This window comes from Bufo gargarizans, chromosome 2, assembly GCF_014858855.1.
Source record: "Bufo gargarizans isolate SCDJY-AF-19 chromosome 2, ASM1485885v1, whole genome shotgun sequence".
NCBI classification, from domain to species: domain Eukaryota; kingdom Metazoa; phylum Chordata; class Amphibia; order Anura; family Bufonidae; genus Bufo; species Bufo gargarizans.
In genome coordinates, this window is record NC_058081.1 from 198,802,525 (window position 1) to 198,819,188 (window position 16,664).

The 16,664-nt window shown below is 42.5% G+C and overlaps 1 protein-coding gene across 1 annotated transcript in view; it reads left to right on the top strand.

The window, feature by feature from the left end:
- SLC28A2 (solute carrier family 28 member 2) overlaps positions 1–16,664 on the top strand; it is a 70,795-nt gene that overhangs the window by 10,965 nt on the left and 43,166 nt on the right. Inside the window, exons 2-3 of the mRNA XM_044283383.1 lie at positions 7,935–7,996; positions 10,210–10,295. Of these exons, the coding sequence (XP_044139318.1) occupies positions 7,940–7,996; positions 10,210–10,295 (143 nt within the window). The 5' untranslated portion in view covers positions 7,935–7,939. The remainder of the gene's footprint in view (positions 1–7,934; positions 7,997–10,209; positions 10,296–16,664) is intronic.

Below are 16,664 nucleotides of genomic sequence, written 5' to 3' on the forward strand. Positions count from 1 at the left end.
ACAAGGATTTCTCTGACACCTTATGTGAACTGCCGTACTCGAAATGTGGTTTACGCTCTTATTTGTAAGTGTGGAAAAATCTATGTAGGCCAGACCGGCTAGGAGTTACACAAACGTATTCAACAACATTTATCGAATATTGCCTTGGCACGTCGTGATAGGGCCCGAGCAGAAAAACCCTTGACCTCAGTGGCCGCACATTTTTTGGACCATCATCAATGCAATATTAATGGCATGAAAATTGTTGGGCTTGCATTAGTGCAAGGTACTCTGAGGGGCTGTTCCATCACCCCACAGTTACTCCGCCTTGAATCTAGGCGGATCTTTGTCTTGGATTCACTAGCACCTTATGGGTTAAATAAGGAACTCACTTTTGTGGGTTTCTGCACTTGAATCACTTGTTTTTTATGGATGAGGATTTTACCTCATTGTATCTTTTTTCTTCACAATCTACATTATCACTTTTCTTTCTTATTTCTCCTTTTTTCTTTTCACAGATTCATCATTTCCTTGCATTTTTTTTAGTGATTAAATTGGGAACTCACTTCTGTGGGTTTCCACTTTAAAAACCTAAAAAAAAAACTTAACACAACATTTTTGACTAATTGAGTGTCACTCCCTTTTTTCACAGGTTAGTTTCACAGGTATTCTGGATATTTTTATGCACAAATTTTCACGTTTTTGCTTTGTGGTGAAATTTCCACCAAAGAATTTCATATTATTATTATATTTTTTAAACTCATTTATTCATTTAATTTTGTACAAATTTTTAATTATGTTATGTATGAATTATGTTATTTAATGTATTTAATTACGTTATTGATGGTTGTATATTTGGTTAATCTCTATGTAATCATTTCAATATCTTATGTTAAATGATGCTTTGCCGACAAATAATTGAAGTTTATATATTATTTTTCTTTATTCTAATATATTAGCCCACTTTCAGCTTCATGGCCTCATTTCCTTATTCCTCGTTGCCCAGTTGCTTGTACATGCACATATATCTTGTATATTCTACCTGCACTCTGCTTTGGAACGCATGTGCGTTCCATTTTGGACACTTTTGGAGTGCTTATGTGTTCCACCGTAGCCATATTTGATCCGGTCACATGACCGTTAAACTTCCGGTCTCTGATCCTTTAGCGCAGACGCAGTGTTGCCCTGGGGACGCCATGAATTCATATAGATGTCAGGTAATACAGGTGTACACATTAATTATATTCATTCAAATCATTGAGTTTGGGGTCATGGATATATATAGGACACACTAAACAATGATCATTTACCTCTGAGGAAGCTGGATTGCGCCGGCGATACGCGTGGGGCATCTCTTTCCTTGCCACAACACCAGTCGTGCAGACAGGTTATGGCACACATTTTGACCTGACTTAGTCTTTTTGATTTTCTTTTGATGCCATATTATATTTAATGCACTTTAATGGTATCTCTATATGTGTATTTGATTTGGCTGGGTTACATTTATAGTCCTTATTTATGGACATTTGTGGGTTCAGCATTTGTGTTTGGTTTTATTGTCTACCAAATAGAACCATTGTTCTATTGTATACAATTTTTATTATGTGTATGTCTTAGTGTCCAATAAAATTGTCTTTCATACATTTCTATATTTGTGCATAGTATTGTGGTCCTTTTGACTTGCTTTGGTCTTTGTTGTTATATGATTCTCTTTTGACCACATTTGCACTCCTCATTTACCTTAGTGTGCCCCCGAAAATATAATTATTGTTAGGCCTACGGGTATAGCCACATGGTCAGGTTTCTGCATGCAGTTTTAGAAGCCAAAATCAAGAGTGGGTAAAGAGAGAAAGTGTAAAGGACAGATACAGCTTCTACTCTTTTTTTAATTTACTCCTGGTTTCGGCTTCCAAAACTGCATGAAGAAAACTGATTGTGTGGCCGTACCCTAATCCTTTTAAAACCATAAATTCCACTTGTTATCTTATTTAGTGTTGGTCGAGCACCAAAGTGCTCGGGTGTTCGAGTAGAACACCTCGGGATGCACAATGGAAGTCAATGGGAGAACCAGAGCATTAAACCAGGCACCCTCTGCTCTGAAGAGGGGAGGGTGTCTGGTTCATAGTAAAAGGTCATACATTTATGGAAACACCACTGAAATGGTTCGGGAACAGCATGAGGAGGATGTCTCGATGCATCTTGGACTCCCAGGTCGCTGCTGGGAATGATGTTGTCCAAGTAGTACGCCACTTTTATAGACTGACAATAATACGCAACAAACCGAAGATGAAATCGATTTTAGAGGAAAAATTGTTAGGAAACATTCTTTCCTGTATATTTACTTGTATATAAAGTGCAAGTGCTGCCAAAAATTACAAGGAAGAGGCACTCCGATGCAACCTGTATATCACATAAAGGAGGGCCTCATTCACAATTGTTCAGGTAGTGGGACTCCTACACTCATAAAGCCTATGCACTAAGTAAAAGGGCTGCCAGGAACCAGCACTCCAATACACCCTTTATTACACATAAAGGAGGTCATCATACACATCCTTGAAAAATTATGATTGATGGCCTGCTGGTGACCCTCAAAAAAATAGGAGCAAGGGCCTGCTGGTGACCCTCTAAAACATTAGGGGCGAGGGTCTGCTGATGATCTGACCATCTAAAACATTAAGGGTGAGGGCCTGCTGACAAGCTGACCATCTAAAACATTAGGGGTGAGTGCCTGCTGCCGAGCTGACCATCTAAAAAATTTTGTGCGCAAGGGCCTGCTGCCGAGCTCACCATCTAAAACATTTTGTGGGCAAGGGCCTGCTGCTGAGCTGACCATCTAAAACATTATTCATGAGGGCCTGCTGCCAAGCTGACTATCTAAAATATTTTGTGGGCGAGGGCCTGCTGCCGAGCTGACCATCTAAAAATTTAGGGGTGAGGGTCTGCTGCTGAGCTGACCCTTTAAAACATTATGGTTGAGGGCCTGCTGGTGACCCTCAAAAACATTATAAGTGAGGGCATGCTGGTGACCCTCTAAAACATTATGGGTGAGGGCCCGCTGCTGAGCTGACCCTCTAAAACATTAGGAGCAAGGGCAGCATAATAAGCATGAGAACGAGAAAAGGGAGATTGTACCATATACCCTTTTTAGTGGGGAAAGGGGTGCATGGGAATACAGTGTATTTAATACACCAGCCACATTTAGATTGCCTTTATGTTCAGCCGCTTTTCTCTGGTGGAGTAGAGAAGTCAGGGGCAATCCAGGCCTTGTTATTTTTTATAAGAGTTAACCCATCAGCATTTTCATTTGACAGGCGGATGTGCTTATCAGTTATTATGCCCCCAGCAGCACTAAATACACGCTCTGACAAAATGCTGGCGGCGGGGCAGGACGCTGACACGGTCTGCTACGCACTCCTTCACCATGTTCCAAAAATTTTCCCTCCTTGTGACACTAGGCCGCACATCAGGTTGAGAGGGTGCTGGCGGGTGTCATAAAACTGTCTCAGGCCTTGGAGAGTGATGCCCTGCCTCTGTTGTAACTGTTGTGTGTTCCCCTCGCCTTCCCTCTTTGATTGGCCAAGGAACTATGTACTCTGCAGCCAGCGTTATCAGCTGGAAATTTTCTGAGCAATTTTTCCACAATGATCTTCTGGTATTGCACCATTTTGCTCGTCCTCTCCACCACAGAAATGAGAGATAAGAAGTTGTCCTTATAGCGGGGCTTGAGAAGGGTGAACAACCAGTAATCGGTGTTGTCCAAAATGCGTACAATGCGAGGGTCACGGGAAAGGCAGCCTAACATAAAATCAACCATGTGTGCAAGAGTCCCAACAGACAAGACTTCGCTGTCCTCATCAGGAGGATGACTCTAAATCTCCTCATCATCTTCTTCCTCTTCTACTTATCCACGCTAAACAGATGGAATAAAACTTTCATGGGTACTACCCACTGTAGCGGAGGCAACTGTCTCCTGCTCCTCATCATCCAATTTGCGCTGAGAAGACCAACTGACGGTGGTCTGGCTATCACCCTGTGTACTGTCCCATTTCCACCTCTTCCACATGCAAATCGTCCGCCTTAATTGTGAGCAGCGAGTGTTTGAGTAGACACAGAAGTGGGATGGTTACGCTGATAATAGCGTTATCGCCGCTCACCATCTGTGTTGACTCCTCAAAGCTGCGTAAAACCTCACAGAAGTCAGACATCAATGCCCACTCGTCGCTTATGACGAGTAGAAGCTGACTGGAAAGGCGATGACCATGTTGCAGCTGGTATTCCACTACTGCCCTCTGCTGCTCACAAAGCCTTGCCAACATGTGAAACACAGAGTTCCAGCGCATGCTTACGTCGCACAACAGTCGGTGAGCTGACAATTGCAAGCACTGCTGCAGCGTTGCCAGACCGGCGGAAGCTGTCGATGACTTGCGAATATGGGCACACACGCGGCGCACCTTTACCAGTAGCTCAGGCAAATTGGGGTAGGTTTTGAGAAACCGCTGAACCACTAGGTTGAACACGTGGGATAGGCATGGTATGTGTGGTTGCCGCACTATGCCTGGTTGTAGGTTGAGTGGCGAGAACCACAGCTCAGTCTGGTCCCTTATCCTCTGCCACAGCTCTGCGGTAGTGTGCTGTTTGTCACCTAAGCAGATAAGTTTAAGCACGGCCTGTTGCCGCTTCCCCACTGCAGTGCTACACTGCTTCTAGCTACTGACTGATCTCTGACTGGTGCTGCAAAATGATAATTCAGAGGTGGAAGTGGAGGAGGAGGCGGAGAAGGGGGGGGGTTGCATCCACTAACGTAGGTGGCGGCGGAAACCCTGATCGAAGTAGGGCCTGCAATCCTTGGCGTCGGTAGCACCTGTGCCATCTCAGGCTGCGACACGCTCCCGGCCTCCACAACATTCACCCAGTGTGCTGTCAGGAAAATGTAGAATCCCCGGCCACAAGCACTTGTTCATATGTCAGTCGTTAAGTGGACCTTACCAATAACTGCGTTGGTCAGGGCATGGTTGATGTTACAGGACACATGCTGGTGTAAGAGTGGGACTGCACACTGTGAAAAATATTGGCGGCTGGGGACAGAGTACCACGGGACAGCTGCCGCCATCAGGCTGCGGAAAGCCTCAGTTTCCACAAGCCTAAATGGCAACATTTCCAGGGCCAGCAATTTGGAAAGGTGCACATTTAGTGCTAAGGTCTGTGGGTGGGTGGCTGGGTATTTGCGTTTTCGGTCAAAGGACTGGGGTATAGACATCTGTAAGCTGCACTGGGACACAGAAGTGGATGTGCTAGCTGATGGTGCTTGCGAAAGTCCAGATGCATGGCGGGAGGCATCCTGGCCTGCGTCTTGGACAGGGGATTGGCCAGCACGTAACACAGGGGAAGAGGAGGCAGTGGTGTGACCTGCGGACACTGGTTGTGGACCCAAGCGTTCGGCCCACCTATTGGGGTGCTTTGATGCCATTTGGCGGATCATGCTGGTGGTGGTGAGGTTGCTAGTGTTCACGCCCCTGCTCATTTTCATTTTGGTATGGCACAGATTGCAAATGACAATTTTATCGTCCGCACATTCCTCAAAAAAGCGCCAGACTGCGGAACATCTACCCCTTGAACAGTTGCGGGCCTGTTTGGTGTGGCCCGCCTTTTCCCTTTCGCCACCCTACTGCCTTCTCCAGCCTGTTGCGGTGCGGCTGATCCCTCCTTCTCTGTACTGCTGTCTTCGCTCGGCTTGTCACCTTCCCAGGTTGGGTCAGTGACTTCATCGTCCAGCACCTCCTCTTCCACTTCCTCACTCTGGTCATCCTCCTGACTTGTTGATCTAACAACAACCTCAGTTATTGACAACTGTGTCTCATCCTCATTATGAGACCCTAATTGCGGTTGACTTATTGGCAACTGTGTCTCATCATCATCATCCACCTCGTGAAACACTAATTGCCGTTCCCCACCGTCATCTTCTTCTGACTGTGGATGCTCCAGAGTTTGGGAATCAGGGTACAAGATCTCCTCATGTCCCTCTTCAAGCGGGCTTGGTGAGAGGCCCAAATTAAGGAATGGCGATGAAAACAGCGCCTCGGAATATCCGAGTGTGGGATCACTTGTTTGCCAAGACTCTCCATGGTGGATGGAAGGAATATCAGGGTGAGGATTCTGTTGACCAGACTCTTGGCTACTGAGACTGGACTTTGTGGAAGACAGGGTGGTGCTTAAAGGGGTTGTCCGGGTTCAGAGCTGAACCCGGACATACCCTTATTTTCACCCCGGCAGCCCTCCTGAGCCTGGCATCGGAGCATCTCATGCTCCGATGCGCTCCAGTGCCCTGCGCTAGATCGTGCAGGGCACAGGCTCTTGTGTTTTCAATAACACACTGCCGGGCGGTAACTTCCGCCCAGCAGTGTGTTCGGTGACGTCACCGGCTCTGAGGGGCGGGCTTTAGCTCTGCCCTAGCCGTTTTACTGGCTAAGGCAGAGCCAAATCCCGCCCATCAGTGCCGGTGACGTCACCGGGCTGCCTGTCAGCCCCATAGAGAGCCCGGTATGTCACCGGAACTCAGAAAAATGCCTTTGCCCTGCACGATTTAGCGCAGGGCAAAGGAGAGCATCGGAGCATGAACTGCTCCGATGCTCATGTCAGGGGGGCTGCCGGGGTGAAAATGGAGGGATGTCCAGGTTCAGCTCTGAACCTGGACAACCCCTTTAACCGACTGGAAGCATTATCTGCTGCAATCCAACCGACCACCTGGTCGCACTGGTCTGACTTCGAGAGTGGTGTCCTGCGTCGCCCTTTAAACTGGGACATGAAGCTAGGTATCGTGGATGAGTGTGTTTCTTATGCTCTGGCAGCAGGCACAGTTTCACCGCGCCCAGGGCCACGGCCTCTGCAATGCACCATTAGCAGCACGGCCACTTCCTGTCCCTTACTGCTCGCCTTACGCATAATAAATGGTATATATGCTTGCAAGTATGTCACACGTACAGTAGAGCAGGTTTTGTAAGTGTATGCCAAATAAAGTACACAGAATGTCACAGATATGTTTAGGATGCGCACACGTTAAACGGGAGGTATATAGCAAGTAATGTCGCTGTCACCTCCGCCTAATAAAAAATTACACTGAATGAATGTTGCTGCCACCAGCAGCAAAGAAATTTGACTGAATGTCACTGATATTTCAGATATGCAAACGTTATACAGGAGATGTAGCGCAGGTAATGTAACTGTCTGCAGCGGACACCGTCTACGGAAAAAGTACACTGGATGTCACAGATATTTTTAGGCTGCGCACGCGTTAGACAGGAGATGTAGCTCAGATAATGTCGCTGTCTGAAGCGGCAAAACAATTGCAAGCTATTTAGCGCAGGTTGCGTTAAAAATATATATTGCTGCCAAGTACAACTATAGTCCTTTAAAGGACTTTTGGGTCTCTATCAAGTTTTAGCAATTTAGTGTAGGTTGCACTAAAAATATATATTGCTGCCACACACAATAGTCCTTAAAAGGACTTGTGGGTCTATAACAAGTATAAAACTAAAATATTGCTATTTAAATCCCTACTCTCTCTCTCCCTTCTGCTCTCCAGCTCTCCCTGACTAATACTGAGCCGAACACGTGTCGACGCGTTCCTGCCAGCCAATCTCTGTAATGCCAGCAGCCAACATAGCTACGGCATTACAGTGAAGGGCAGTACTTACCTGCACGTTTATTGGCTGCATAGCAGCCTACAAACATGCGGGGAGGAGACTTGAGCATTGTGCTTGAGCACACGTGGTATTCAGCCGAACACCGCGATTTGCCGAGCATCGCGATGCTCGAGCCGAACTAATGTTCGGCCGAGCATGCTCGCCTAACATTAAACTTAATCCTTATACACTGTAATTTCTAATTGAAACTATGACACACTTGTACAGAGCTTATCTTTATGTGCATAATGATAATGATGCATTTTCTCTTTCTAGAAGCAATGGAAATGTCGCAAACAAATGTGGATGGAATTTCAAATGGAGCATTTTATTCAGACGTAAGTGGCAATGACCTCGGAAACATTGGTCACCTATCCACAGTAATAAGGGGGGCATTTATCAACTGCGTTGTTTTTTTCTGCGTAAAATTGATAAAATAGGGTGCGGATTTTATCATTTCGATACATGTGTCATCTCTTTAAGTGATTGTACTCTAGAGGGTGACTGGCTGCGACATTTTGTGCGATATTTACCAATGTCACACATCATAAATGCTTTCTGAAACAGACCATTTTCTCACTCTGCTTCTAAAAATGATCTGGGAAGCCAAAAGTAGCAAAATTTTGCAGAAACTGTCACATATGCCAAAACATGAAACAATTTAATGCCACAAAACTGGCATAACAGCCTTCATAAATGTCCCCCTAAGTATCTGATTGCTGGCAGGTGGCATTAATGGTACCTCCACTGATCACAACCCCAGTGAGGTTTTATGTACATGACTTTTTCCATTTTACGGTCCATAGACTACGTATCTGTAAAGAATAAATCAAGGCAACTGGACGTACTGTAGATTTCTTGAAAACGTTTCACTCGTTCTTCCAACGAGCTTTCTCAATTCTGAGTGGTTGTCCAGTTGCCTTGATTTATTCTTTACAGATATATACCATGACCTGGATAAATGAGAACCTTCACATCCATAGACTACGGATCCGCAAAATACATATACTGTGCATGTCTGCATTTTCTTACCCCCTTCACTAGAACTGGCAATTTTTGTCTGCAAAACTGACAAGAATAGGGCATGTTCTATATTTTGCGGAACAGACACACAGATGCACATGGATCTGTATTTTTTGCAGACACATAGAAATTAATGGGGCCGTGAGGGAACTGCAAACAATGGGATGTACAGTTATATTATGGGAGTACAACCTTAAAGAGAATGTGTCATCAGAAAAGGACCTTTTGTTTAAATCACATTTTTATGTATAAAATATTTTTACAGAATTTGTCTATGTTATTTTAAATTTTTCATATCAATATCGACATTTAACAAAAATCGTAAAATCCTGCAGTTTTCCCACTAGCCAATAAGCCTAATAATAGGTGCCACTTCTTGGTCTGTACAGATCACTTTCGTGGAAAAAACAAACCATGCAAAACACCAGGAAAAAAGTAAAAAAAATAAATAAATGCTGTGTGTTAAACCACGTTTAAGCCTCAATTGCACACACATTTATGAGTTTATTTGTTGTGTACTAAAAAGTGACGTAAATTTTTCTGTTGTATTTTGTGTAAGTCTGACTCCCGGTACCCTCACTGTTTAGCTAAGTGAATGAGCCACAGCACCCCCTCATTTTTCAGCAGACACTTTTGGTAGTGGCTGTATCTGGTATTGCAGCACAGTCAAATTCATTAGCCAAGTTCCTGCCACCATAATTTTTTTAACTTCTGTAGAAACGTCCTATCCTTGTCCGCAATACGCACACGACTAGGACATGTTCTTTTTTGCAGGGCCGCGGTATGGACGTGCAGATGCGGACAGCCAGCAGTGTCTGTCCACATCTTTTGCAGCTCCATTGAAATGGGTCCACATCCGATCTGCATAAAATGCGGATTGGATGCAGAAAGTATGGCCGTGTGCATGAGACATTACAGTCATGGCCAAAAGTTTTGAGACTGACACAAATTTAGTTTTTCACAAAGTTTGCTGCGTCAGTTTTTTTATGGTGGCAATTTGCTTTAACTCTAGATTGTTTTGAAGAATAATCAGATGAATTGCAATTAATCACAAAGTCATTACTTGCCATGAAAATTAACTTAATCACAATCAGAGTTATCTCCAATCAAGGGTGTTGTATCAGGGTGCCAGGTGTATGCTACAGCTGATACCCACTGCTGATGGCGCCATGCTAATGTATGGCATGGTACAGAAATGTCTTCGCAGCCATGCCATATATTTATGCATGGTGCAGGAAGAAGTTATAAATAATGCACTTTAAAAATGCCATAAACATTTTTTAATCAAGGGCAAAAAACACACATACACACACCCAGAGCATGCTGCGATTTAGAAAAAAAGCCTTTGACCCAAAAAATGTAATGCAAATGTAGAAAAATGCCACAAAAAACGCATGTTTGTTGTGTCCTGTTTTGTAGTTGACTGAGCTCTTTGCTGCTGCTCCTGCTAACTAGTTTGGTTTAGCAAATGTATACAAATATGTAAAACGTGTTGTACCTATTCATTATATTACCTTTGTTTTTGAAGGTGAACGATTATGATGATGTTGAAAGTAACAAAAGGAAAAAAGATGAACTTGATGATGATGTTGGAAAAAGCAATAATTTTTTAAGGTAAGCAAAAGACTTTTCACTTTGTATCTGGGTTATTATTGTAGGTGTTAGAACAGTGAGGGTACGGCTACACGTTCAGGTTTCCTGATGCAGTTGTGGAAGCCAAAAACTAGGAGTGAATTAGACAAAGAAGAGAAGTAATATCAGTCCTTAAAGAGGTTGTCCGGGTTCTGAACTCCTTCACTCTTGCGTATTTTATAATCTTTTTTTTTTTCTGCATTTTTACAGCTTTTCTCTTGTTGAATATTTTTCTGCCCTTTTTTTCAGCTTCTATTGAAATACCAAAATGAAAAAGAGATCCCAGCAGTCGTGTCTTGATGCAAATCAGATATCTTTTATTCCATAAACGAAAATAGTCCTATGACCTGATCATAGAACTATTTTCGTTTATGGAATAAAATATATCTGATTTGCATCAAGACACGACTGCTGGGATCTCTTTTTCATATTGCTGTGGATTGACGTCCTCTCCCGTGCAGCGTGCACCTGAGTGAGTGCTGGTTTTTCCATATCCAATCTATTGAAATACCTGCTGCTTTAACCCACAAACTCAATGCAAAAAGCAATCAAAATTCTTATGGTTTTATTGACTTCACCATAAATATGCAAGCATGTGAAGTATGTTTATGGTGGAGTCAGGAGGAATAGCTGTGTTCAGCTATGTTAACATAACGTTAGCCTGTAAGCCAGGAAAGCTTGTGATGTACATGCTAAATATATTTAGGGTTACATTAGCCAAAATAATGTCATTCCAGTCTCTGTCTGTATACATACTACTAAACAACTGTACTGAATAGTGTTGTTAACTGCATTATTCCATTCCGTAGTATATGGTAAAAAGCATAGGTGTTAAACAAACTTTTTGTTTTGTTTTGTTTTACAATGGAACCCCTACATTAAACATTCGTTTAAGGCTACATGCACACAAACGTATTTTGTTTCCGTGTCCGTTTTTTTTGCAGATAGGATGCGGACCCATTCATTTCAATGGACCCACAAAAGACACGGACAGCACACCGTGTGCTGTCCGCATCAGTATGTTCGTTCCGTTGCCCCGCACAAAAAATAGTGTATGTCCTATTTTTTTCTAGTTTGCGGACAGGGATAGGCATTATTACAATGGATCTGCAAAAAAAACGGATCCGCAATAAAACGGATGCCATACGGAACGTCATCTTTTTTTGGCGGACCGCAAAACACATACGGTCGTGTGCATGTAGCCTAATGTATATCATACATTAAAATAACAAATTTTAGTGGGCGTCATGTAATGCTTTATTTCACCCATAATGGCGCTACAGCATTATCTAAGATGTGCCACCGGGTTCTCTAGCAGCTTGTTGTCAGAACCCTGTAAACAAGAAAATTGTCCAAAGCAGATATCGGCTTAACCCCTTAGGTAGCAGTTGTTTGTAACAGGTGGCTTTAAGTTATTAACATTCTTTAATAATATAATCATTTTTATAAAAAATAAAAAATGATATCAGAAAATGTAAAGATTCTTTTTTTAATTAGATCATTTATATTTAAGGTTTTCAAGGATACAACAAAATCAACATATAAGAGTATACTGCACACATACAGTTCCAATTAACTAGAACAGTACAAACTACCTCCAATTCACCCCCACCCACCATCACATGCAGTGCGAACAAGTAGATTTCTGCAGTAGGTATTCTCATAGCAGTACAATTTCGTCTACTTCCCAAGTTCCTGCTGTTAATCCTACATTACTGCCTCCATCAAGTAAATGCACTCTCTCCACTGCCACCACCCTGAGCCTAGCTGGGTACATCATAGAATAGAGAATAGAAAGGGCATCTAACCTTCTTTTAACATCTGTAAATTGTGCCCTTTTCTTTTGAACATCTGAGGAGTAATCTGGGAAGAAGGAGATCTTTTGACCATCTATGTCGATGCCTTGGCGCTCCCTCGCCATTCTCAAAACAAGGTCTCTTGCCTAGGAGGGCTGCCTTGTGGTGCTTTGTGTATGCTCTTTCCACTGTATATAATGGTGTTAGGTTATTGCCACCAAAAATGCTCAGTAGCCAGTTCTCAGAAAAAGATTTTTTAATAATAATTTAATAATAATTAGCCTTTTATTTCCCACATATGCTAAATGTTTGTAAGAAATATAGTTGAATAAACAATTAAAGAATAAATGATTGGAGGTGTCAATAGGACCTGGCCTTGTTGCTGCAGTGCTGCCTTGCCTCTATCATGAAAAACATTGACCCAGTAGGCCATGAAAGACATGTACTGTCCCTGCCCATAATAGGTGATCCAAGTGTCCATTGTGGCATACATCTTGCCGCACAGCAAAAATTTCAAGGAGTGGCTAGGTATCTTCCGGCAAGGCTGAGCACATGCCATCAGCTCCTTAAAGACAGCAGAATCCACTAAGTAGTATGGCAGCAACTGCACTGCCACCAACTTGGACAGGTGGGAATGAAGCTTGTGCAGATTGCTGGGCATATAGAGTTGTTCTCTGGCTGCACATTCCATTATTGATGGCTGACAACGGAGCAGAGTAGGAGTAGTATTCTAAGCAGGAGAAGCATAAATTGATGATGATGACATTGACAAGGACACTGAACTATATATGAATGCGGCCTGGCTACCACAAAGGAGACTGAGCTAGAGCCATGGTGCCTTGAAAGCCCACAGCTTATTTTAATCCTGCAAATCTTGCACACAAAAATGCATTTTTCTTCTAGCACTGTGTAGAAAAACTGCCAAACTGAAGATACTTGCACAGAGCTAGTGGCTTAGGTGTGGCACATTTTGATGCTGCACCCACAGTATCAATGTCATTACCAACTCCTAGACTCACCATAATAGAAGCAGTTTTTTGGAGGGCTCTCGCCGTATGTTGCCTCTGCTCTTTATTGCTGCTACTGCTACCACTCTTCCTGGCTCCAAGGCCTGGTGTCAGACTCGGAGATGGCCTCTATTTCATCCTGCTATGACTAAGAGGAGGAGTGAGCAATTCAGTCCACAATCTCATCCTAATAATAGTGTTGCATCTTTCAGAAGCCATGGAGAAGTGTGGCTTACTACTATTGGCCAAATGGCTGGTGCTGCTACTGCTGCTACATAGTAAAATAGATAGGTCAGCACTACTCACTGTTATTGCAGTACTTGCCGGTTTGTGGTGGTGCCTGTAACTACTGCTGCTACCCACATTCTGACTCTGGGAACACGAGGCATAAGTATTCAGTTTTACACTGTTTCATTTTCCAGAAATTTTATAATGGGGCCTATACATGAAAAGTCATGGGTTTTCTATGAATTAGGCTATGCATTTAATATCACTGGAATAAAAATGGTGGTGTTGCCATAAAATGCTTTTGCAATAATGCAACAAATTTACACGGATATAATGCACTCCAAAACCTGTGTAATTGCTCAGCATTTGCAGCAAAATGCTGTTTGGGCTCTAATCTCGCAATAATGAGCCATCAAAACAAATAAAAGCCCTCTCTCTGCTCATTTAAAAAAAATACAAAATGGCTTGTCTCATTTAAGCAAATCAGTGCAGGAGGCAAGATTTACTGTATGAACAGAGAGAAGGTGCAACATAGAGTAAATACACTGCCTGTCCAAAAAAAAAAAGTCGCCACCTGGATTTGACAAAAAAAATAGTTATGAGCCTCCTATCGGATAATTACTTCTTGAACGATTATCTTTCAGCTGGCAATTAGTTATTTAACCCCAAATGGTGCAATGAGTTGCTTCTCATTTCTTAAACAACCATGTCGAAAGACACATCTCGTGGTCGTGGAAAAGATGTTAGTCTGTTTGAGAAGGGTTAAATCATTGGCATGCATCAAGCAGAGAAAACATCTAAGGAGATTGCAGAAACTACTAAAATTGGGTTAAGAACTGTCCAACGCATTTTTAAAAACTGGAAGGATAGTGGGGACCCATCGTATTTGAGGAAGAAATGTGGCGGGGAAAAAATCCTGAATGTTCGTGATCGCCAATCACTTAAACGTTTGGTGAAATCAAATCGAAGAAAAACAACAGTTGGACTCAGGTCTATGTTTAATAGTGAAAGTAAGAGCATTTCCATATGCACAATTCGAAGGGAACTCAAGGGATTGGGACTGAATAGCTGTGTAGCCGTAAGAAAACCACTAATCAGTGAGGCAAACCAGAAAAAAAGGCTTCACTTTGCTAGGGAGCATAAAGATTGGACTCTGGAGCAATGGAAGAAGGTCATGTGGTCTGATGAGTCCAGATTTACCCTGTTCCAGAATGATGGGCGCATCAGGGTAAGAAGAGAGGCAGATGAAGTGATGCACCCATCTTGCCTAGTGCCTACTGTACAAGCCTGTGGGGGCAGTGCTATGATCTGGGGTTGCTGCAGTTGGTCAGGTCTAGGTTCAGCAACAGTATGTGCTCCAAGAATGAGGTCAGCCGACTACCTGAACATACTGAATGACCAGGTTATTCCATCAATGGATTTTTACTTCCCCGATGGCACGGGCATATTCCAAGATGACAATGCCAGGATTCGTTCGGCTCAAATTGTGAAAGAGTGGTTCAGGGAGCATGAGACATCATTTCCACACATGGATTGGCCACCACAGAGTCCAGACCTTAACCCCATTGAGAATCTTTGGGATGTGCTGGGGAAGGCTTTGCGCAGCAGTTAGACTCTACCCTCATCAGTGCAAGATCTTTGTGAAAAATTAATGCAACACTGGATGGAAATAAATCTTGTGACATTGAAGAAGCTTATCGGAACAATGCCACAGTGACTGCGTGCCGTAATCAAAGCTAAAGGCTTTTTTTTGGTGGCGACTTTTTTTTTTGGGACAGGCAGTGTACGTTCAAGTGATAAAATGAATATGATGAGATCCAAGTGGAGGCTCACCTTATATGGTTGTGTTAAAATAGGCACAACATTATTAAAGGCATATGACATGATTCAATCCTATTTGTGAGGTATGCAGCCACAGGTGGAGTGCCTCAAGGTGGAGATACCTTATCTTCGAAGAGGATAGGAACAGCTTAAATAATTCTCACCATTCAGGAGAACCCTCACAGGAGATAGCAGTGAGCGAATCTTCTTAGTTTATTTAGCAATTAAACAATGAGTTTCGGGGAACAGGGGACCCCTTCAGATTAAGCTTGCATAAAGGTAATGGGAAATGGTTACATTATAAATAGGTACAAAGAAGTTGCCAAAAGCACACCTAGGGACAGTTCTCAAGACTGAGGGAACACCCACTTCATGCTTGATAGACAGTGAGGCAACAATGCTAAAGAGTATATTGGTACAAAAACAATCATTCAAAAACAATACATAATAGATAACTACCAGTAAATAAATATGACTCATATTATTAGACATATATGTATGTAATATATGGAAATAAACAGGATCGGTGCATACAATTAGAAACAGCGCATTCCTATAGTAACCGGGACACTAAGTCCGGGCGGGGAGCTATGATCAGTTCCTCTGGGTGGACTGGGATGCTGCATCCTGGCAACATGGTCACATGTTTTAATCCAGTCATTTGGTCAGTTGCCTCAGGTAAAAGCCGGAAAGTTCAACTACGGGGGCGGGTCTTAGAGGCCGGTCTGGAGAGGGCATGTGATAAAGTCACATGTCTCTTTGCCAGGAGACCAACAATACTATAGTTGGGAGGGGCAGTCACCTGATCTCGATCCCCGATCATGTGACTGTCTTGTTTAAAGCTAGGTTGCTGGTGTTAAGCAACGCACAATATATAAGACAATTAATATATTTTTTCAAAAAACGATGAGATAGGATGATTCTATATGTAGCAATATATGTAGAAAAACTGATTGGGAGCACATGATAGAAAAAGAATGAGGGTTATAAAAATAAAAAAATAAAATTAGAATAAGACATATGATTGATAAATTTTAATGAATAAATGTACACAAATATATATAAAAACATGCCCATGTATATGTGTACGCATGTGGAATCATATAAAATATGTGTATAAATATGTATGTATGAATGTGTTTACACATAATCATACAAATATAAACATATTAAAATAACATAAGGACGTACAAAGTACATACCATTTTTTTTTCTTTTTAAAGGATACTAAAGGTTAAGAATTAAAGCGATTATATTAACAAAGCATATCAAATCCTTTCAGATACTGATTACTATACCCCAGTTGCAGTTGACCCATCTCATCAGTATATGGAGGAATTTTCTAATCCTATTCTGTCGGCCACTGAGATGATAGATAAGAAAGAAAAATAATACATTGGTTAAAAATCCGGTTCTAGCCATGTTTTACCACCTTCCAAAAGTACACGAGGATCTATTAAACCCCTCCTCCCTTACCTGTAATCTTTCACATTATATCA